Source organism: Diabrotica virgifera, chromosome 3 (assembly GCF_917563875.1).
Source record: "Diabrotica virgifera virgifera chromosome 3, PGI_DIABVI_V3a".
Classification (NCBI taxonomy): domain Eukaryota; kingdom Metazoa; phylum Arthropoda; class Insecta; order Coleoptera; family Chrysomelidae; genus Diabrotica; species Diabrotica virgifera.
This window is the reverse complement of record NC_065445.1, coordinates 191367495-191392465: the sequence shown is the minus strand read 5'-3', so window position 1 is coordinate 191392465 and position 24971 is coordinate 191367495. Positions and strand designations below refer to the sequence as shown.

At 34.1% G+C, this 24971-nt stretch overlaps 1 protein-coding gene across 1 annotated transcript in view; it reads right to left on the bottom strand.

Moving 5' to 3' along the window:
• Positions 1–24971, bottom strand: part of LOC126881476 (rhomboid-related protein 2-like) — a 78300-nt gene that overhangs the window by 15290 nt on the left and 38039 nt on the right. Inside the window, exons 3-4 of the mRNA XM_050645761.1 lie at positions 20212–20484; positions 11845–12058 (exon numbers count right to left, since the gene is read on the bottom strand). Of these exons, the coding sequence (XP_050501718.1) occupies positions 11845–12058; positions 20212–20484 (487 nt within the window). The remainder of the gene's footprint in view (positions 1–11844; positions 12059–20211; positions 20485–24971) is intronic.

Here is a 24971-nt window from a genome sequence, read left to right as displayed (position 1 = left end):
TATCTCACCCTAGTAAGTTGTTTTTAATACCTAATTTCACGATTGTATCTTTAATATCATTTTAGCGTCCCTGATGATGTTAGTGACCACTAATAAAATATAGAATTCCGCCTTTTACATTATATCTGGCACTTAGTAAAAGTAATTTGAATTTTTTTAAATGTAAGTTTTACATGGTTAAACAGCTTACATGGTTACATAGCTTTGTATTAGTAGTTTAAATATTATTTTGATTATTTATTAATAGTTTTTATTATTATGTGTCTTAACTTACTGATAGATATTAATGAACTATCCAATTTCCTGCAAAATAAATTAATTTTTTAATTATCTATGAATGTTTGTTGCTGTTGATTCAAATAAATATTTCAGCAGTTTTCACTGATTTAGTTGAATATAATTATTTTGTTAGAGTCCGGCAGTATTGGAAGTAGCGCTTGACTAAAATATCACGCTAGAAAAAGAACCACAACAGTGTAAGACCAATAATGAAATATGCATCAGAAAACAGGATCCGATACAGCCACAACACAAATACTACTGGAAACGGCAGAGATGAGAGTACTGAGAACAATTACAGGAAATACACTGAGAGATCGACAGAGGAGTGCAGATATCAGAAGACATTGTAACGTAGTGTATAAACGAATGGACACTAAATCAATAAAAATAAAACGAATGGAACAGCCACATAACCAGAATGGGGGAGACACGTGTGGTCAAAATAGCACGAGATAAACCACCAATCGGCAGAAGAAGTATCGGCCGACCGCGCAAAAGATGGAGTGACAAACTTCCATAGAGGTATCAATCCGCCAATGAACAAGCAGAATTGCTTATAAAGAGGAAGAAGAAAAAAAAATTAAGGCACTCGTGGGAGTGCCGACAGAAGTGAAAACGTCTAGCGAACCAAGCGCTTTCGTGTACACACTCTATCAACTTATAGTAGGTATGTAAATTACTAATATCTCGCCGTAGCGATGACGGTCGCGAGCTCAATGTTTTCCCCATCCAAAAAGAAGTGCTATACCTATATTATATACGCTTTGCTTACGTCTTATGCTATTTATGTAGGTACATAATATACAGGGTGTTTCATTAATAATTGTCCATACAGAAACTGGAGAAACCTTAGCACAAAATACGAAGATTTAACCTAAAACACTTAAATAAAATGTGGTTCCTTACGGAGTTACAGGGTGTTTTATCTAAAAATTTAAAAACTATTTTTGCTCATCATTTCAAAACTATTCGACGTATGCTTTTAACACTTGGCAGGAAGTATAGGTACTGTACAAATGACTAAATTATGTTAAACAAACGTTTCTGGCTATTACCAGAGGCGTACGACGGGGGAAAGTGAATGGTTGACCCTTTCCAAATTCTACGCCACTGGCGGAATTCCTATTTTAGTTCAATTTTTGGATTCTCCAATACTTTCTATGAAAATAATATACTCTTAACTCGTAACGATAAAGTTATTAGTTTTCGAGATCTTTGAAGTTAAAAATGAAACGAGACGGTTATTTTGATTAATGTATTGTGTCGCTTCATTTTTAATTTCAAATATCTCGAAAACTAATCATTTTATCGTTCCAAATGAAGAGTATATTATTTACATAAAAAGTATTGAAAAATCAAAAAATAACACTAAAGTCAAGCGTCCACAGACCCGCATCGTACACAACGGATTTTAGTTTGACAATCGATAATGCGATCCGTACGATGCGGATCAGTGGACGCGGTTACATAAGTTTCTGTACAAGGCAAACTAAAATCCGTTGCGTACGATGCGTACGATGCGGGTCTGTGGACGCTTGCCTTAAAATGGCAATTTCGTCATTGGCGTAGAATTTGGGAAGGGTCAACCAGTCACTATCCCCTGTCGTACGCCTCTGGTAGTAGCTAAAAACCTTTATTTATCTTAATTTAGTAGGATGTACAGTACTTACACTGTCTGCCAAGTATGATAAGGATACGCCAAATAGTTTTAAAGTACTGGGTACAAATAATTTTTAAGTTTTAATCATATGAATGATATTTATAAATTAATCAAAATAACTTTGCCGTTTCATACTTAACTTCAAATATCTCGAAAACTAATGACTTTATCGTTACCAATGAAGAGTATATTATTTACGTAGAAAGTATTAAGGAATGTAAAAATGGCACTAAAATAGTGATTCTTCCAGTGGCGTAGAATTTGAGAAGGGTCAACCATTCACTATCCCCTGTCGTACGCCTCTGGTAGTAGCTAGAAACGTTTGTTTATCATAATCTAGTAGGGTGTATAGTAGTTGCACTTTCTGCCAAGTATAAAAAGGATACGTTGAATACTTTTAAAATTCTGAGCAAAAATAGTTTTTAAATTTTTAGAGAAAACACCCTGAACTCAGTAAGGAACCACATTTTATTTAAGTGTTTTAGGTTAAATCTTCGTATTTTGTGCTAAGGTTTCTCCAGTTACTATATGGACAATTATTAATGAAACACCCTGTATAGGGTGAGGCAGATAAAGGGCCTATTAGAAATATCTCGAGAACTAAAGGTAAGAGAATCATGAAAATTGGAATACAGGGGTTTTCAGGTATGAACTATTTAATGAAAATATTTTGGGCTCTTTGCTACTTCCGGTTATACCGGAAGTTGATTGTAACTTCGTTTTTTTAACTATATATTTTTACATTTTTGGATTCTGCTCGATGTCTTCTTTCTTAAAATATAGGTTTTGTAATATTATACAGGGTAGTTTAAAAGATAATTACGGTTTTTTTATAAATTTTGTAGCAAACTTCACACCCTGTAGAATTGTACTGATTTAATATCAAAAACTCCATTTATGTTAAAGTGATTTTTAATATACATAGTCTATTATTATTAAAAATTATTAATATAGCGAAATGTTTAATTTTAGTATAGAGGGTTGGTCGAAACTCGGAATGAGTATTATCTGAGTTTTCTTAAATGGAACATCCTGTATTTTAGTATTGTAATGAAATGATATTTTATATTACTTTTTTATTTCTTAAGCATGGCTTATACCTAACTGCTTTAATTTGTAAGGTATTCGTAGTTATTTAAGCCAAACATTAATTTCAACAAAAATTACGTGAAATTTTATTAGGTTTGCCGTGAAAATATTCAATCATAAATATTTTTTTGAAAATAAGTACATGTTAATCTAGAATGATCCTTAATTTATTAATATTGGATGAGATACCAAAATGCCTACGTTGTTAAGATTGTTGGTGCATAAAATATTAATAAAAACAAACCATATTCTACCGAGTTGGCTATGGCTTGGACACTAAAGTTGATTAAACATTAGACATTATATTATTTTTATAGTTCCAGTTGCTTTGTTACCATTACTAATATAAATTTTTGTAATGGGGAACTGATTAGTAAAGTTTTTGTTCTAGGAGAGTAAGTATAACAAAAATGTACTACTAGCAATAAGAATTTATCATCTGCAACTCCCTGATACACGACAGCCAAGAAGAATACTTTTCAAAGTTTAGAAGAGAAACTTTTCAAAGTTTACTAGAGTAGTTTCGACGTACTAGATACTTTACGAGAACGTTCATACTAATATGCAGATTCTCAGTGACACTAACAATTAATTCATTTTAATCATTTAAAATAATTTTTCTTCGATCAGATTTCTCGTAATCTAAATTTCCAGTTCGTTGAAACCGCTCTAGTAAATTTTGAAAAGTTTCTCTTTTTGGTGGTCATCTATCATGGAATTGCTGATGATAAACTCTTATTGCTAGTAGCACATTTTTATTTGTTATACTCTCCTAGAACAAAAAAACATCTGAATCAGTTCCTCGTTAAAAAAATTCATCTTATTAATGGTAGCAAAGCAACTGGAACTTCAAAAATGGTAGAATGTTTAAGCTTAAGCAAAGCAAATGTTTAAGCATATTTAGTGTCAGTCATAGCCAACTAGATAGAATATTGTATGTTTTTATTAATATTAAACACACCAACAATCTTAACTACATAGGTATTTTGATATATCAACCAGTATTAACAAATTAAGGGTCAGTCGAGATTAATATGTGTTTATTTTCGAAAAATTATTTGTGATTGAATATTTTCACGGCAAACCTAATAAAAGTTCACGTAATATTTGTTGCAATATTGTTAGGCTTAAAAAACTACGAATAACTTACAAATTAAAGCAGTTAGGTATAGGGAATGCTTAAGAAATAAAAAAGTACTATAAAATTTAATTTCATTACAATACCAAAATACAGGGTGTTCCATTTAAGAAAACTCAGATAATACTCATTCCGAGTTTCGACCAACCTTGTACACTAAAATTAAACACTTCGCCATATTAATAATTTTTAATAATAATAAACTATACTAAAAATCACTTTAACATAAATGGAGTTCTTCATATCAAATCAGTACAATTCTACAGGGTGTGAAGTTTGCTACAAAATTTATAAAAAACCGTAATTATCTTTTAAACTACCCTGTATAATATTACAAAACCTATATTTTAAGAAAGAAGACATCGAGCAGAATCCAAAAATGTAAAAATATATAGGGTGTCCTATTTGAAACAACGAAGTTACAATCAACTTCCGGTATAACCGGAAGTAGTAAAGAGACCAAAATATTTTCATTAAATAGTTCATACTTCAAAACCCCTGTCTTCCAATTTTCATGATTCTCTTACCTTTAGTTTTTGAGATATTTCTAATAGGCCCTTTATCTGCCTCACCCTGTATATACGTACACAATTTATTTCTGCGAAGTGATGACGGTCGCAAATTCAATGTTTTTCCCCATCCAAAAAGTGCACATCCCTAAAGAAGTACTCACTTCAAAAATTTATTTCGCCGAAGAGAAGACAGTCGCTAATTCAGTACTTTTTCCTCATCTAAAAAGTGCACAACGTCCCTAAAGAAGTTTTCACTTCAAAAATTTATTTCGCCGAAGCGATGACGGTCGCTTCAATGCTTTTTCCCCATCTAAAAAGTGCACAGCTCCTTAAAGAAGTTTTTACTTCAAAAATTTATTTCGCCAACGAGATTACGGTCGCTAATTCAATACTTTTTCCCCATCTAAAAAGTGCAGAACAACCCTGAAGAAGATTTCACTTCAAAGACTTATTTCTCCCAAGAGATGAAATATCGAATTCAATACTTTTCCCCATCTAAAAAACGCACAACGTCCTAAAAAAGTTTTCACTTCAAAAATTTATTTCGCCAAAGAGATGACGGTCGCTAATTCAATATTTTTCCCCATCTAAAAAGTGCACAACGTCCCTAAAAAAGTTTTCACTTAAAAAAATTATTTCGCCAAAGAGATGACGGTCGCTAATTCAATACTTTTTCCCCATCTAAAAACTGCACAACGTCCCTAAAGAAGTTTTCAAAAAAATTTTTCTCCGAAGAGATCACGGTCGCGATGACGGACGCTAATTCAATACTTTTTCCCATCTAAAAAATGCACAACGTTTCTAAAGAAGTTTTCACTTCAAAAATATCGTTTTTTCGTTCCCATATCCGAAAATAATCGCATTTCGAATTAATTTGAATTTAAATTAATTTATATCCCAAACGGTCGAGAAATTTCAGGAATTTTGGTCAGCCACAGGCGGAGAGTTATAAAAATAAGCCGAATTGTATTAACTGTATGTTTAAAAGCTAAAAATATTTTACTTAACAATACTAGGTCTAAGTACGCGCTGTGTAGCGTTGTGTACGGTAGCCGCTAACGTTATGATATGTAAACAATACGAGCTCTGTTTTGTTAGGATAAAGCGGTAAACATACCAACGCGATCTCGACGCGATGGCGTTCACGATGGCGATCGCGATTCAGCTCGTCTATTTGTTTGCTTCAGACGAGTTGGATCGCGATCGCGAACGCTATCGCGCCGTTATCGCTTCGATGTGTTTTTCGCTTTACTCGTTACTCTACACCTCCCCAACCACATATTGATATGGTTTAGGTGATTTTGAGCGTACTTTTCGAGGATATATATGTATCTCATGCTGTGGTTACGGAAGGTATGGTCCTTTTCATGAGCATTTTTCAGTGCGTCACAAATGATAGAAAAAAAGGTAAGTCGGTGATAATATACATTTATATCATTTATTCTAACATGATATTTTAGTTAAATCTGACAGTTGTCACATTTTATTTGCAATTTGGCATAAAAAGAAAACAATTGTGTTTATTGCATTTATAAAATGGCATTTTCTTTGATTTGTATAGTCTTATAAATTGTACAGATTATATTCGTAGATATATTATATAATTCGTAAATAATTTTTTTTTTCGATTATAGCGCCATCCATCGACAACTAGAATAAATTTTATAAATGTCTGTAATCACAGACGTGCCTTTTTTTCTGTCACATACAATTTAATGCGTTAGAAAGAAATCGAAAAACTGTGACGCACTGAAAGATGCCTATGAGAAAAAGAATAACGACATATTTTTAAGAACTTTCAACCGGCTTAAAAGAACCTTCGGGTAAAGGAGGACGTTTTATTATTACCCACATAGGAAGTGAATCAGGTTTTTAACCAGGTGGTTTAAACTCATTTACCCCAATAAATAGGGGGGATGATCGTTAGGAAATGAACTCAAAAATTTTTGAAAAGTGGTTTTCGTTCCATTTTATAAACTTATAATTTTATATGGGTTGTAGAAATAACATTCAGAATTACTCACAATATGTTTCATTAAGTTAAAAGAACTCGTTTCGGACACTACAATTTTCGATAAGCCAGTGTTTATCAAGGCATTTTTAATATTTGTCGAATCCACATCATATTTGTATATGGTTAAGTACGATTATAGAAACTTGTTAATAATCTGAACATTTATTTATAATGTACATTTATAGATATATTTTGAAACATGTTAAAAAATAACCACATCTCGATAAAAGGTAACTTATCGAAAAAAATACTAAGGGGCAAAAAAGTTTTAAAAACAATTATTTAACTAATGGTACCACAATAATAGTTTAATTGGAACGTACACAAACATTTGGAAGGTTTAAAAAAACAAAAATCCCATAAATATTTGTATGTAAACATATTAAAAAATAAGCCGCATCTCGATAAAAACTGGCTTATCGAAAAAATACTATACTAAAATCACAATAAAGATGCACTAGAAATAAGCAAACCAAGAGTAAATACTTATTTGATAAATAAATTAATAAAATGTTATTTGACGTCAGTGAAACGTAGATGTGTCAGTTTATTGGTCGAATAACTTTATTAGTCGGAGAGATAGAAGCGGATTTTGTGCGTGATAAGTAATATGGAAAAACTACACGGGGATATGCTGAATTAGTTGTGTACATTACTTTCATCAACTACCGGAAACCAGAGTTGGGGCCGAGGGTAGTTATAAGGGGTCAAAGTCGCGGAATTTATAATTTTTTTTATGACGCTCATGATAGAGATAGTGCACCAAAATTTGGGAATAAGTAGGTCATGACATAACTAAGTAAAATCTCTAGGGGCGGAACGCTGCGTGACCAACAAAGGGGTGGGGGTAGGGGTGAATATAAAAAATATAAAGGGTTTTTTGCGACGTTCGTGATTGAGATAGTGGACCAAAATTTGGAAATAAGTAGACCATGACATTACTAAGTAAAATCCCCAGAGCCGGAAACCAGAGTTGGGGGTGAGGGTAGTTATAAGGGGTCAAAGTCGCCGTTTTTATTATTTTTTTTTGTGACGCTCATGATCGAGAGAGTGCACCAAAATTTGGGAAATAAGTAGGTCATGACGTAACTAAGTAAAATCTCCAGGCGTGGCACGCTGCGTGGCCGACAAAGGGGTGGGGCAGGGGTGAATACAAAAAATATAAGGGGTTTTTTTGCGACGTTCGTGATTGAGAGAGTGTACCAAAATTTGGCAGTAAGCAGACCATGACATAACTAAGTAAAATCCTCAGAGCCGGAAACCAGAGTTGGGCATGAGGGTAGTTATAAGGGGTCAAAATCGCCGTTTTTATTATTTTTTTTGTGACGCTCCTGATCGAGATAGTGCACCAAAATTTGGGAATAAGTAGGTCATGAGGTAACTAAATACAATTTCCAGGGGTGGAACGCTGCGTGGCCGATAAAGGGGTGGGGGTAGGTGTGAATATAAAAAATATAAGGGGTTTTTTGCGACGTGCTAGATTGTGATAGTGCACCAAAATTTGGGAATAAGTAGACCATGACTTAGCTAAGTAAAACCCCCAGAGCCGGAAACCAGAGTTGCGGATGAGGGTAGTTTTAAGGGGTCAAAGTCGCAGTGTGTATTATTTCTTTTGTGACCCGGCACAACATTTGCCCCCACGCAGCGTTCCGCCCCTGGAGATTTTACTTAGTAATGTCATGATCTACTTATTCCCAAATTTTGGTGCACTATCTCGATCACGAACGGCAAAAAACCCCGATTTATTTTTATACTCACCCCTGCCTACCACCCCTTTGTACCCCAAGCAGCGTTCCGCCCCTGAAGATTTTACTTAGTTACGTCATAACCTACTTACTCCCAAATTTTGGTACACTATCTCCATCATGAGCGCCACAAAAAAAATAATAAAAACCGCGACTTTTACCCCTTATAACTACCCTCGTCCGCCACTCTGGTTTCCGCCTCTGGGAATATTACTTACTTATGTCATGGTCTACTTATTCCCAAATTTTGGTGCACTATCTCAATCACGAACGTCGCAAAAAAACCCTTACATTTTTTTATATTCACCCCTGCCCCACCCCTTTGTCGCCCACGCAGCGTTCCACTCCTGGAGATTTTACTTAGTTACGTCATGACCTACTTATTCCGAAATTTTGGCGCGCTATCTCGATCATAAGCGTTACAAAAAAAAAAATAATAAAAAACGGAATTTTAACCCCTTATAACTACCTTCCTTCCCCACTCTGGTTTCCGGCTCTGGGGATTTTAATTATTTATGTCATGGTCTACTTATACCCAAATTTTGGTGTACTATCTCAATCACGAACGTCGCAAAAAACCCCTTATATTTTTTATATTCACCCCTACCCCCACCCCTTTGTCGGCCCCGCAGCGTTGAGCCCCTAGGGATTTTACTTAGGTACGTCATGACCTACTTATTCCCAAATTTTGGTGCACTATCTTGATCATGAGCGTCATAAAAAAAATAATAAATTCCTGGATTTTGACCCCTTATAACTACCCTCGGCCCCAACTCTGGTTTCCGGCCGTTGGTGAAAGTCATGTACACAACTAATTCAACATATCCCCGAATAGTTTTTCCATATTACTTATCACGCACAAAATCCGCTCGCAGCTCTTAGACTATATTCATCTAATAAACTACTATTTGTCGTTAGTGATGTTGTTTTATAAAATTAGTTTTATTTATTGCAGAGATATATTTTAGAGATATGTGTTATACATTTATTGAATTTTTTTAAATGACCGTGATATAGTCACTAGTGGAAAAGAAACATACCAGATGTGGATAGTGTCTAAAGGCGGTTTTATAAATAAATAAAATAGCATTAAAGCCACCGGTTATTAATATGCTGTAACAGAATTGAGAGGTCGTTTATACAAAATAGGAACAGACACAAACAGATATAACCACCGAAAAAGAGACTTTTTATGGTGTCTTAATTTATTATAATTTTATATTTTTAATTATAAATTGTTAATTTTGCTAATCCAACACCGTGTAGCTCAGAAACTAGTGATCTTATATTCAGTAATCTCAAGGAAAATATTATTTTTGGTTTCTGATTATAGTTACACTTTAGCCGATTCTTATTGACTCACTCCTCTGTATATCCTTTCCATATTGACCTTTATACGTTACATTGTTTACTGACACAGTTAGAACATCCGTTGGAAGCTAAAAAGAACTCCGTCTTCGACAGTCACAATATTTATTTAGTCGAATAAGCAAACAGATGATTAACTGAAGTTACGCTTTGACAAAACAAAGCAGGCTAATTTTTACGCTTTTTCTAAAGTGTGCATTTACTTTATTATAATAAGTTTATTTCTCTGAAATGTGTATTAGTATTATAGCCCAGTAAATGAACGGAAAATACGGCAATACCGTGTAATTTTCAGGGTCTACTCCGAATTGCATGAAAATTTGGATTTAGGTTCTACTTACCGTCCACTTCAACTGTGCCTTGTGCCGTTGGTTGCTTTTACTTGGTGGGTGACAGTTACCCCTTACCGAAGGTGAAAACCGAGCGTTTAAAATAAGTACGGAAATGGATAAATTCACTAAGCATCTTTCTAAGAATTCTAGCAACTTTCGTTCTATAGAATTTTTTAACTTAGTAAATATTTTTCGACAGAGTTATTTGCGATTGAAAATGTTTATTTTTCGACAAAAAAAAACAGGGTTTCAGGCGGTTTTTCACAAATAACTCAAAAAGTAAGTATTTTATCGAAAAATATATTATTGGCAAAAACGAAGCATATAAAGAAAAATTAACAAAAAATTTGAATTCATAAAGTCTATAGACCAAATAACAAAAAAATGAACCACTTTTCGGGAAAAGCCCATTAAAACTTTTTTAAAGTGTTCAAAAAAAGCTTTATTTTTATTTTTTTAAAAAGTTTTTTTGCATCAAAACTAAGCGAGTTAAGCTCAAAATAAAGTTTACCCCTTTATCTTTTTGGTAAGAAAAATCGTGAAAATCTTCCCAAATTAATCGTTACAGATTTACGAATAAGTCATTTACTTATGTATTTTTTATAGTTTCGCCGGTTTAAAGGGCTTATTTTTGAAAGGGTTATAGTTGAAAGGGCCTGAAGGAGTCACCAATCACGAGTGTATGCAAAATATGAACAGCCGTATCTTAACCAATTTTTGTCTTACAGAAAAACAAGATAAAACTAGCATATTTATAAAAGAAAAACCTACATTTTTACGCCCTTGATATTTTTCGTATCACTAATACTTTTTAAGTTATTTTGAAAAAAGGGTATTTTTCTAATATTTTAGAAAAAAATTTTTACGACAAAACCATTTTTTTTTTCAAAAATAAGCACTTCTAACCTGTCAAACTTACAGATCGTATAAACAATACACATATACAGTAAATGGTAAAGCGGTAACGATTAATTTTATTTAGGGTGCTAAATAAGGAAAGATTTTCACGATTTTTTACCAAAAAAAGGAGCTAACTTTATTTTGAGCGTAACTAGATTAGTTTTAATGTTAGAGACTTTTATATAAAACAAAAATAAAGCTTTTTTAAACACTTTCTTCATTTTTGGTTATTTCACACTGAAATATTCGATTTAGAATTTGACGAATAAAAACGTATTATTCGTGAGCTACAACTCTGCTTTTACTGGATTTATAGACTTCCTGAACACATATTTTTTTTGTTTTTTTATAAGCTACACTTTTGCTAAAAATATATCTTTTTGAATAAAATATTTCTTGAGTTATTTGCGAAAAACCGCTTGAAAAAATGTTTTTTTTTGTCGAAAAATAAACATTTTCAATCGCATATAACTCGAAAAGTATTGACTTAGTTAAAAAATTCTATAGAACAAAAGTTGCTTAGAATTAGTCAATTTATCCATTTCCGGACTTATTTTAAAGGCACGTTTTTTCACCCCCGAGAAGGGGTAACTGCCACCCCCAAGTAAAAGCAACCAACGGTACAAGTTCAACGTTGAAGTGGACGGTACGTAGAACCTAAGACCAAATTTTCATGCAATTCGGAGTTGCCCCTCAAAAATTACTCCATATTACTCCAAAACGGTCATGGACAAAACTGGGCTATCATAATATTTATTATTTTATTCAAAATGGATTATGCTTGAACAGTCCATATTATCTTACCATTACTATAGATGCAATATGAGCAGTCACCAGAGAATACACACCGCCACTAGCTCCGGCCAATTTTACTGTTGGATCCATGATAGACGTACCCAAAGAACCAGCCAAAACCCCTGACAGGTATACTATAAGGACTCTCCACCATTGGTGTACCATTTCCAGCGGTATCCCCAGAAGCACTTGGACCAAAAGGTTGACCAGCAAATGAAACACACTAAAAAATTAGGTAGTATCATTTAATTTTATTTGATTTCAGACATTTTGTTATTTTCAGACGTTCAGATATTTTGTTAGGACCTGGACTGCGACGATTGTCCCGGAAGTACCTGACCCGACAAAAAAAATACACAAAAATTTTGGAAAAAAATATATTTATTTTGCAACGTAATCTTTCAGCACACTAAATAGTGTTGCCCAAAATCAGTGTTGGTCTTGTTCTTGCGTTTTCGCAAGGCCAAGACCGCCTAATTTTAGCAAGACCAAGACCAAGACTGACCGTGCAAGATTTGAGCAAGAACACGACTAAGCCTGCGAGACTCTTGCGTCTGGCATAGGGGTCGCCAACTTCTTGAAAATTTCAAGATCTTGTCTTGATTTCAAGACAAGATCAAGACAAGAAGTAATTTTCAATAAGTAATGTAATACCAAGATTTCTTGTCAAGAAAACAAGAAGTCTTGAAATATCTTGACTAATAATGAAAACTCTAAAACGTATTTATTTGTGAAAAAGATAACATTATTTTAATATAACATAACATATTTTAATTCGTTGAACATTTTTTTTTTGCTAAAACGATTTACAAAAATGTAAATTAAAAATAATAATTACTAATACTTCGGTACCTCATCCTGTTGAAAATAAAATTGCAAACTAGATTTTATGTCAAATAACAAATTTAGCACATTTTTAAATCGGAATTGATAAGCCATGAATTAAGGTAGATAACACTTATCATGGAGTCAACGCCTAGCCGATTTCTTGGCTTTGTTATTGTTAAAGCTGCGCTTGAAAATAGGCTTTCCGCAAATACAGATGTTGCTGGCGTTCCGAGAAAATCCTTGGCCATTTTCGATAATAACGGGTAGATATTTTCGTGTCTTCTCCACCAATCAAATATATTCTCAGAATCTTCTGACCTAGACTTATTTATTTATTTTTCAGTCTCATACTTCCAACATTGTAAGTCATCATTTTATCATTATCAGCTTTCTTAAAAAGGTAAGTAACATCTAAATCAAATTCGTTATCTTCGTTTTTCAGACTAAGTGGTATTGGACTTCTGTATTGGATTCTGTATTGGTCTGGTATTGGATTCTGTAGATTATTCTGAGATTTATTAAAGTAGTTATCTTTAAATATTTCTTCAAATTTTTGTACTGCTTCTGATTGTAGAAGCTTTCCCCAAGATGAAGATGAAAATGCCACTAATTTATGCCGAGAATCCAAAATAAGAACTATACAGTATATCCAATTAGTTTTGTTATGTTTCATCGGTTGCGCCTCTATCAATTTTATTATCAAATTCATGAGCCCAATATTTTCAGTTTGTCTAAAAGTAAGCTTACTCCAATTACCACCAATGGGAGTGTGCAATATTTTTCCCCTTGCGAAACATACAAATTGCTTATTTTAAGCATGCAACTACACATCAATTTTGCGTTCGTCAGGAAACAAATTCAGATCGGGTACTCCCTCAAGTGGCAGTGGAGGCCGTGTACCACGCAACGCAATAAAAAAGGTCGCCTTTGAATCACCGGACCGAGTAATCAAGAAATTTCAAGATCTTGAAATTTCTTGAGTCAAGACAAGATATAAGATGTTAAGAAAACGTCAAGACAAGATTTTTTAAGATTTCTTGATTTTTTCTCAAGACAAGACAAGAAGTTGTTGTCAAGACAAGAATTCTTGTTTTGTCGACCCCTAGTCTTGCAGTTAGGACTTAGTGTCGTTTTAGGGAGTATAGGAGTTCAGGTATATACTTAGAGACTTTATGAGACGCTAAAAAATATGTAACAAAAATTTGTAAAATTGGACAGCTCATTACTAAGAATACCTACCCTAAACATATACACAGCGAATCAAAATATGCATTAAAAGAACACTTGATACATTGGACATGTAATCAGAGTCATAATTACATTGTAAAAATAAAATATTTTGTACATTATTTCCCAGCAGACGAATTCTTCGCTTTGAAATTATTATCCAGATTTTGAGAATTCCCGCCCTCTAATCATAAAATAATCTTCTTGCGTTGTGATGCCGGCAGTAATGTTGAATCGAAACTTTTTTAAAATATGTCACCTTACCTGATAAAAATTGTAATAAAGTTAGCATATTATCTACTCCCACTCAATAATTATTTTTTTTTTCAATATTAGTAGGAATCTAAATACCACAAATCTTATCGGCCAAATACTGAACACCGTTTCTACTGAGTGTGCGATGTGATCATTCGGTTAAACAAAATTCGCTGAAAGAGCGCGGCTAATATTCAAAAGTAACGAGACAAATAATTAATAACAGATAATGCCAGCTACGGTGTTAACAAAATACCAAAATATTTAAACTAACGAAGTAATTTATATAGTATGTATATAATTCTCGGTTTGGTATTCGGTACTTAGGGTATTGGATAGTATCGAGTATAAAGTAACGAGTAGTTACTTTTTCGACATCACTAAACTTCATTCCCAATTGAGCTTTCAATCGAGTCTAATGTAATAATTGGAATTGTCTTGGAATGGAACAATGATCAACTCCACTGATCATTACTTCTAGGAAATCAAAATCAGAATAGAAAAGGCTGGAGCAAATTTTAATAAAATGAGAACAGTGGTCTGCACAAAAGATTTGAAGTTGGAGCTAAAAATTAGGTTGGCTAGGTGTAGGTGCTACGTTTTCTCGACTTTGTTTTATGGAATGGAAGCTTGGACCTTGAATGAAGCATCAATGAAAAAACTGGAATCATTCGAGCTGTGGGTGCACAGAATAATTCTGAAAATATTGTGGACAGAACACGTCACAAACAAAGAGGTTCTGAGAAAAAAGTGCACAAAGAAATGGAAATTTTAAATACCATCAAAACAAGAAAATTAGAATATCTCGGACATATTACATGTGGAGAGAGATACAACTTGCTCCAATTGATTACGCAGGGAAAAATTCAAGGAAAAAGAAGCATGGGGGACACAGAATATGGTGGCTACGCAACCTTAAGGAATGGTACGAATGTACATCAAATGAACTTTTCAGAGCAGCGGTCTCTAAAGTCCGAATAGCTATGATGATTGCCGATCTCCGTTGCGGAGATGGCACTTGAAGGAGAAGAAGAATGTAATAATTGTTTTTAATCTAATCTTTGTTGTTCTCAAAGTGATAAGTTCGCAATTTAACATGAGTGACGAAGGTTCAAATAGTGTAAGTAAGAGTAATGAGAGTTGAGTCATAGATCTAAAAGACCTAAAAGCAAAGATGAGTTTTTCGAAATAATTCATGCATCCCAAATTGCTTTGTGTAAATTGTGACAACATAGAAAGGTTCAAACCCCACCCAATGTCTGTTGTTTAGACATTTATTCATTTGGTTGGTCTTTAATATGGCTATGTTAATTCAAGCTTAAAATCTACCTACTCTGTCACGTAACTGCGAGACTTGCAAGACTCTTGCTGCACGACCAAGACCAAGACCGGTAGCCGGGACCAATATCAAACCCAGGTGTATTGGCGGAACACCAAGACCAATACTGTGTAAGTCTCGTCTTGTTTTTGTACTTGGGCAACACTATTATACACTGTTCAATAAATTCGATCCCCTTTTTATGATAAAAACTATCTTGCTCCTTAAAATAGTCACTAATTGCCGACATCACTTCTTTAGATTGTGATCATTGAGCAATTTTTTTCTAGTTTTTAAACAGAAAATAATTCGAGGAGGCTAAATATGGCGAATGGGATGCATAAGGTAGCACTTCAACTTTAATTCATGAATTTAGGACGCTATTTTTGCTTGAGTGCTTTGTTCAAACGTTGCTATAAATTAGCATAATACTCAATGTTTATAGTTTTTCCTTCTTCACTACATAGTCAATGAAAATTATCCTACGCGCATTCAACAAACCGTCGTCACGCCACCACCTTACCTGCAGATGAAACGGTCTTCGCCTTCTTTGTAGCCGGTTCTCATACTTGAGTCCATTGTTTTGAATGTTATTTTGTCTCAGGTATGAAGTGACTGACTCATGTTTCACACATGATTATGAAACGGCGAAAAGACTGTGCTTTGTTGACGTGAAACATTGCTAAATAGATCCTAGGAATTACCACAACACCAAGAGCAATAATTGTGCGGTCATTAAGTGACAAATGAATACATGTTATCCATTCTATCTGTGTCGCTGTTTGGAATTCGGAAAAATGACCATCTAATTGGTGTACCTCAATTTATATTCAATTAATTATACAAGGGATTATCCAGGGCAAAAGAAGTGTAGAAAGGAGAAGGATCTCATGGTTGCGTAACTTGAAGGAATGGTACGGATGCACATCAAGAGAAGAATTTATATTCCACTTTACAAAAAGGGGTCACTACTAGAAGTGAAAACTACCGTACATTATCACATAACACATGCCAGTAAAATCTTGTTGCATATCATCAAAAAGAGATTAAAATCTTCCTAATTTTTCAATACCGAAGAAAAAAGCGAGGTTTGTAAAGGGAAAATGTACACGGGAGCAAATACTGAACCTGAAATAACTAATTGAAAAGTCGAGGGAATTTCAAGTACCTACCTATGATAATATGAATGTGATGCTGTGTTGATTACTAGAAGGCATTTAATTGTGTAAGCTAGAGCAATTGTGGTCCATTTTAGTACGGCTGGGTGCACGGATATAGCTGTTCACACTTATTAAAAATATTTAGCAATACGGCAACAGTACGACTAGATCAGAGGTTCTTAAGCCAATTAAGACCAGAGAGAGGTGTTAGACAAGGATGCGTTTTATCACCTGATTTATTCAATATCTATGGGGAATATGTCATGAAGAGGGCTTTAGAAGGATCGTAGGCAGAGTAACGGTGGCTGGCAGATTCAACTGTCTCGGATCTAGGATAACTAACAGATCTATAAGTTCGGAGACGCATTGTTATGGCAAAATAGGGATGAATCGTACTAAAATTTGGAGAGACAAATCTATATCCGACAACATACCGGCTGAGTTCCTCAAGTACGGAGGAGAAACTTTACATAGACAAATACACAAACTAATAACACTTATATGGAAAGAAGAGAAAATACCAACAAAATGGCACAAAAGTGTAATAATCCCCATCCATAAAAAGGGAGACAAAACCAAGGTGCTCTAATTATAGAGGCATCTCCTTATTTAATAAGGCCTATAAAATCTTATCGAACATCCCGTAGGCTAACACTGTTTGTAGAAGATTTGATAGGGGAATACCAAGCCGGCTTCAGAAAAAATAGATTGACCATAGATCAGATTTTTACTCTAAGACAGCTGCTTGAAAAAGGATGGGAATTCAATAGAACTATCCATATCTCTTACTATAAACCCTCCAGGCACAAGCAGTGGCCTGAAACAAGGAGATGCGCTGTCACCTCCTTTTTAATATAATTCTGGAGAAAGTAGTAAGAACAGCACAAATTAGATTAGAGTTAATGACAGTAAATGGACCAAAATTACAACTAGCATACGCGGATGAGATTGACATTGTGAGAAACACAGTCGCCAAGGAGACTTTCAATAAATTGGAGGTAGAGGCAAAGAAAACGGGTTTAAAGGTAAATGAAGAGAACATCAAATACATGTGCATCAACAGACAAAAGGGACGAGATAGAATAGGCAAAATGTTACGATAGACCCATATAACTTTTAAATACCTCGGAGCAACAATCACTGCAGATAACGATATCACGGAAGAGATTAAAGGGAGAAATCAGACAGCAAACAGATGTATGTATAGTCTCCACAATACTATTAAATCTAAGAGCCTAACACGAGCATCAAAGATCAGAAATAAAACAGTGATTAGACCGGTGCTCATGTATGGGTGTGAGACGTGGACTCTGACCAAAGAAATTGAAAAAAAAAACTTAAATGTATTGAGAAAAAAATCCTCAGAAGAATCTTTGGACCTTATCACGACCCTAATAGCAATCCATACCGAATGAGAACAAATGCTGAGGTTAAGCAAATGTATAAAGCGAGCGACGTAGTCCAAGAAATTAAATATCAACGTCTAAGATGGGCTGGCCATGTCCATAGACTCCCTAATAACCGCCTTGACAAACTGATCTGGGAGGAAGCCCCCACAGGAAGAAGGCCCTTAGGACGCCAATGAATCCGATGGAGCGACAATTTAAGGTCAGATTGAAGAACAATGGGGCTACCCACTGACCCAACTATCATGGACGACCGTTCGAGATGGAAGCGAGTGGTGCACTCAGCCAAGACCCACCCCGGGTTGTAGTGTTACCAGAAGAAGAAGAAGAAAGCTATATCTCAAAAAATTAAGAAAAGATTGGTGAATGTACTTGTACTCCCATTATTTCTATACTACGCGGGACATAAATTTGAACCTTTTGCTCACAAGAACGCCAAAAACTTGATACCTTAGAGATGTTGCGTTGGAAAAGAATGCTGCACATACCTTGGCCAGATCATCGGACAAACGTTTCTATTCTTAACCAATTTGACATTAAAAAAAGTCTCTCCACAACATGTCTTCGACGAATTCTACAGTTCTTTGGTCACGTGGTTCGTAGAGGTGATGATAATTTAGAGAGATTAATTGTTTCTGGAAACGTTTCGGGGAGAAAACAAGGCCGTCCGCACATAGGTCGATCGAAGACACGTCTCGAAGTTCGCGTGTCTTGCTCGTCTTGTACGAACCCTGCGACACAAGCGATTGCCCTCCGCACACTAGTCGATTCTGTTTTTATAAATTAACGCATTTTTTATATAGTAACCAAAACGACTATTTCGATCTGTGAAAAGTACGGTATTATTACATTTTTATACAGTTGCATTATACAGTTGAGGGTATGTTTCTACTTCCTCAACGAATTTTATAAGAAACACCTAGAACAGAAGTTTAATGTTTTCAGAATTTTACATTGCAAACAATATACTTCCCCAAAGCTAATAGTATTACAATCAACAAACATAACATTCACCGATCTTTAAAAAGACTAAAATTTATTTTAGGGCAGAAATCAAAAAAGGGCACAAAAACGAAGAAAACAAATAAAATAATGACTAAACGTGCGTCTCACTCGAACTTTCTCATGCGCTTCAGATCGCACGGAACGAGAGTTGTACAAGACGAGGAGATTTGCAATCCTAAACGCTCCGTGTACGGAGCTCAATGCCACAACGAAGGAACTTAAATAACGGGGAGAGATCTACGCGATTGGAATCGAGTCGATTACTTCGAGCGTCGCTCCATGTGCGGACGACCTAAGAGGACGGTCACCAATCAGATGGTCCCACCAAATTAAGAATTCAGCGGACCATTCATTCAGCAAAGCTCTTAGAGCAGCTGAAACTAGGGACCAATGGAGAAATTAAGCAAGATACAGTGGAACCTCGATAACTCGGATTAATCGGGACCGCGGCCGATCCGGTTAGCCGGAGAGCATGGTAAAAATTAATAAAACAAGGTATACTTATAGATAAAGTCCGTTATAATTAAAATAACATGAAATATATATGCACAGTACAGATCTAACTTACCTATTATAGTTGTATATTGTATAGTATAGAGTATAGTATACACAGTATAGAGTATTGTACATTTCTAGGTAAAAAAAGCTCAGTCAGTTTCGGTTGTGTCAATTTCGTCTGCCATCGGAACGATGTTATGTTATTTAAGAACAGTGGCTCTTTCATTGTTTAAAGTTTAAAACATCATTGTTCTAAAAATAATTTTTTAAAAGACAGTTGGAAATAAATAAAGGAATAAAAGGTGCCTGTTGTTTGCGATAGCCCGAGATAATGGATAATGAACGTCGCTCTGCCGCCGCCGCCGTGTGCCATGAGTCAATTTTACTATCGTATAGTTCAAATTACACAAATACCCATTATCTCTCAAATATTATATTATGGTCGAAGCCAAGTTTTATCAATGAAACTCGATATTTTTAAGACATTCCAGAAGCGGCTACAGATAAAATGTTTTAACATAATACATACATTTTTATTGATGAAATGTTTGTCTGATGAAAATCGGTCCGGGTTAGCCGGACTTCCGGGTTATCGGGGCCGACTTATCGAGGTTCCACTGTACATATGATTAAAGTTGCCAAACAAACTTAATAAAGAACAAAATAAAACAGTACTTACCCAACATGAACAAACATATAGGTCATATATCTCCACACTTCCCTTCTTCTGGAGGGCTCATAAATAAAAAGCGTCGCACATGGCCCACTGGCGTATTTTGTGGATTCATATTCGGTTGCTTCGTCTACGCAGAAAAATATTATTTCTATCAACGAAATAATTATCATTCCCACAGCGGGAGGGTAACATGAGTATTCCTCTTCGTATAAACCATCGGTAACTGTGGTGGGAATTCTAGGTAGCTGCCGTCTGGGTACTACCCAGTTTATATACCTAAAAATGATGTATAACAACTTTAAAAAATTTGAAGATCTAGGATTTTATTAAGCGATACGATTAGTATTCCCCTTTTAATAAAAGATACCTAAATTTTTCTTTCTAAATACATACGTATGTATATAGTGCATTATTAGCATAACCTGGAGCCTTATGAGGGTTTATTTTATTTATCGCCTTCCAGATCTCTGTTGGTGTACATGGTTTCAGTGGTAGTGATAATTGACAAGGAGCGTCGAGAAATGTGTATACTTCTTCATCTTCAGCATTGACTTCTGTATGTAGACTAAATACCTGGGCGAGGTGTTGTGCTAATGTGTTTGATTTGTAAGAACAGAACAAGTGGGTCAAGGTGGATGCTACTAGTTAAGTCGCGGTCGATGTCGACAGCACATAGCAAGGAGGTCACCTGCGCTGTCAGTCGAGCTAGAACCACTATCAAGTGAAGTAGTTTAATGAAATTTGAATGACAAAAATACTGTGCTTTTGCGATGTTGTGTCAGTCAAGTGATGATAGTGTTGAAATGTCAGCTGTAAATAATCAGATCCTCCTTCATATTTCAAAAATTTACTGAATTTAATTACTTTAGAAATTCAAAAATAAACTGAATACAAAAAAGGGATTATATAAAAAGTATCAACTCAGATAGCGCAGGTAATGACAACTTGGCTTCGAACGGACCAATCACAGGGAAGCATCCTTGTAATACCCCAGGCTGTGGGTAAAAAAACGTGATATAATTCAGGAATTTTTGAAACCTATCAGGTGTTGTAAAGGACGATGCCAGGAATAACTTATACTAAAATGCGACCAAAAATATTGTGAGCTTTTTTTTATTGCGATTTTCATTTGTTAAATTTGCAATTTTTAAAGATTTTTAATTTTGCAGCTTATGATATTGATTTTGGAGAAAAACTTTTTAATAGAAAGTTGTAGTAAATTAAAAAAACTACAATTTGAGCTATAGTAAGTTTAATTTCGTTTAATGGTTTTTGCAAAACAGCCTGCGAAAGGTCCAAAATGGCCGTTTTTTACAATTGCGTTATTTATTGTACAAATAATTTTTTTTTATTTTTTTAAACTTTAAAATGAAGATCTTTCAATTCCAAACATAAAAAAAAAATTGTAAGGCCGGATTAACGAATTTGTTGCTTAGATATTATAAATTGTTTATCCCAAGAGGTCAAATATCGAAGGCTATAACTTTTTGAAAAAAAATCGTAGAGAGTTGGTGAAACATCCAATCTCCTTCTAAAGAGTTATATTTTCATATTCTGATGTAAATAAATGCGTAAATCATTTTTAAACCTCTAATTGTTGGGTTTGAAAATAAGGGGGCAAATTTTGTTATAAACATGTAGAGTTGAAGCGGCCCTGTACATCCTATGAGTTTTTAACTTACAGATTATTGTTGCTGAAGGCAAAACAAAGATTTATAAAAAAATAAAAAATTTCTACGACCAACTGAAGCCGAGCTAAATGTTGGGTTTGAAAATAAGGGGGCAAATTCGTTATAAACATTTAGAGCTAAAGCGGCCCTGTACATCCTATGAGTTTCTAACTTACAGATTATTGTTGCTGAAGACGAAACGAAGATTTATAAAAAAATAATTTTCTGCAACCAACTGAAGCCGAGATAATTGTTTCTTTTTTCTTAAATCGTAGTGCCTTTGTTTATAACAATTAAGAAATTATTTTACAGTCATTGACTAAAGAAAGACTTATATTATCTTAAAATAAAAATTATTATAAAATATAGTTACATTTAATTATTAAAAATTATTTTTAAAATCGGTGCTTTTGCGAGCGGCCGAATTTTGCAAATCGCCCTGCTCGCTTCAAATCCGCGCGCCCGGAAAATTTTTAAGTAACTTGTACTAAATTTTGACCGAAAACAATTTAATAATATTACCATTATAATATACAGTCCATTTGCCACTGTATTTGTTTTTCTTGATAAACTTTTATATGTGAAATCTCATTTCTGAAGAAATAATATTACAAAAATGATACATATATATGAAATAATATATATAACTATATTTTTAATTTTTTCATTGTTATATAAATATAATAATAATAATGTTACTTCTTATTATACAATATAAAACTTTTTCTTCTTGTAGTCACTACCCGTTTTGGATGTTGACGACCATCATGGCAATTTGGCAAACCCCATTTGGAAACTGAGAACCAGGAAGGCGAAGGATTGCCTTGCTAGAAAATTTACGTACGTCGTTCAACACAACAACTACAAATCTATTTAGAGCAGCAGTACCGATTTAGTGTGCAAGTACAGATTGCCATGATGGTCGCCAACATCCAAAACGGATAGTCACTACAAGACGAAAAAGTTTTATATTGTATAATAAGAAGTAACATTATTATTAATATATTTATATAACAATGAAAAAATTAAAAATATAGTTATATATTTCATATATATGTATCATTTTTGTAATATTATTTCTTCAGAAATGAGATTTCACATATAAAAGTTTATCAAGAAAAACAAATACAGTGGTAAATAGACTGTATATTATAATGGTAATATTAAATTGTTTTCGGTCAAAATTTAATACAAGTTACGTAAAAATTTTCCGAGCGCGCGGATTTGAAGCGAGCCGGGCGATTTGCAAAATTCGGCCGCTCGCAAAAGCACCGATTTTAAAAATAATTTTTGATAATTAAATGTAACTATATTTTATAATAATTTTTATTTTAAGATAATATAAGTCTTTCTTTAGTCAATGACGTTAAATTAATTTCTTAATTGTTATAAATAAAGGCACTACAATTTAAGAAAAAAGAAACAATTATCTCGGCTTCAGTTGGTTGTAGAAAATTTTTATTTTTTTATAAATCTTCGTTTCGTCTTCAGCAACAATAATCTGTAAGTTAGAAACTCATAGGATGTACAGGGCCGCTTCAGCTTTAAATGTTTATAACGAAATTTGCCCCCTTATTTTCAAACCCAACATTTAGCTCGGCTTCAGTTGGTCGTAGAAATTTTTTATTTTTTTTATAAATATTTGTTTCGTCTTCAGCAACAATAATCTGTAAGTTAAAAACTCATAGAATGTACAGGGCCGCTTCAGCTCTAAATTATTATAACAAAATATGCCCCCATATTTTCAAACCCAAAAATTAGAGGTTTAAAAATGTTTTACGCATTTATTTACATCAGAATATGAAAATATAACTCTTTAGAAGGAGATTGGATGTTTCACCAACTGTTATAGCCTTCGACATTTGACCTCTTGGGATAAACAATTTATAATATCTAAGCAACAAATTCGTTAATCCGGCCTTACAATTTTTTTTTATGTTTGGAATTGAAAGATCTTCATTTTAAAGCTTTAAAAAATAAAAAATAATTATTAGTACAATAAATAACGCAATTGTAAAAAACGGCCATTTTGGACCTTTCTCAGGCTGTTTTGCAATAACCAATAAACGAAATTAAACTTACTATAGCTCAAATTGTAGGTTTTTTAATTTACTACAGCTTTCTATTAAAAAGTTTTTCTCTAGAATCAATAGCCTAAGCTGCAAAATTAAAAATCTTTAAAAATTGCAAATTTAACAAATGAAAATCGCAATAAAAAAACCTCGCAATATTTTTGGTCACATTTTAGTATAAGTTATTCCTGGCATCGTCCTTTACACTTTACAACACCTGATAGGTTTCAAAAATTCCTGAATTATATCCTGAAATCGACCTATTTTTCACCCACAGCCTGGGGTATAAGCCGCGCAGTAGATATAGATGTAAAACAAACTCTATTTATTTTCAAAAGCATCGATGTAAACCTCCTGGATGGCATCGCGCTAAACCTCCACCGCGACTAACCTGCTCTGTTCTCTTCCATTCACTACAATGTGTTTGTTTTACATGGATGTCGACATCGACCGCGACCTCCACCTCCACCTCCACCGAGACCCACTTATTCTGTTCTTACCCTTACACGGCATGGAAGCTTGGACGTTAACAGTCAGCACTCAAAGTTTCAGAGCATTTGACAGAGAGCCATTTCCCATAAGGTTTCTGCGGAGTCCTTTACAATAGAATTTTACTTTATCTTGAATTCTAATTATTGGATTTAAGTTACGTAATTTTAAGTAATAAATTTAAGGAATACATTTTATTTGAAAACAATTTAATCTCTCTTAGTTTACGAGCTTGGCTAGTGCTTTATAAATAATTTATAAACAATTAAATTGTTTATAACAATTTTTTGACTACTTTGATCGAAATCCACCCTCTAACGTCCATTCATTTTACATATTCCCAACTGTAAACAAACGCACATGGAAGCAGTGGCGGCCCGTGAGGTAGTGCCATAGAGCCATGGCACTACCTTGCTAACTATCCATAAACATATTTTTTATCTTCAAAACTTTTTAATTCCTATTAATTTTTTTGTGTGTATTTCTTTTGATCTTCATAAATTATATAAAATATGGCAACTATGGGCGCAAT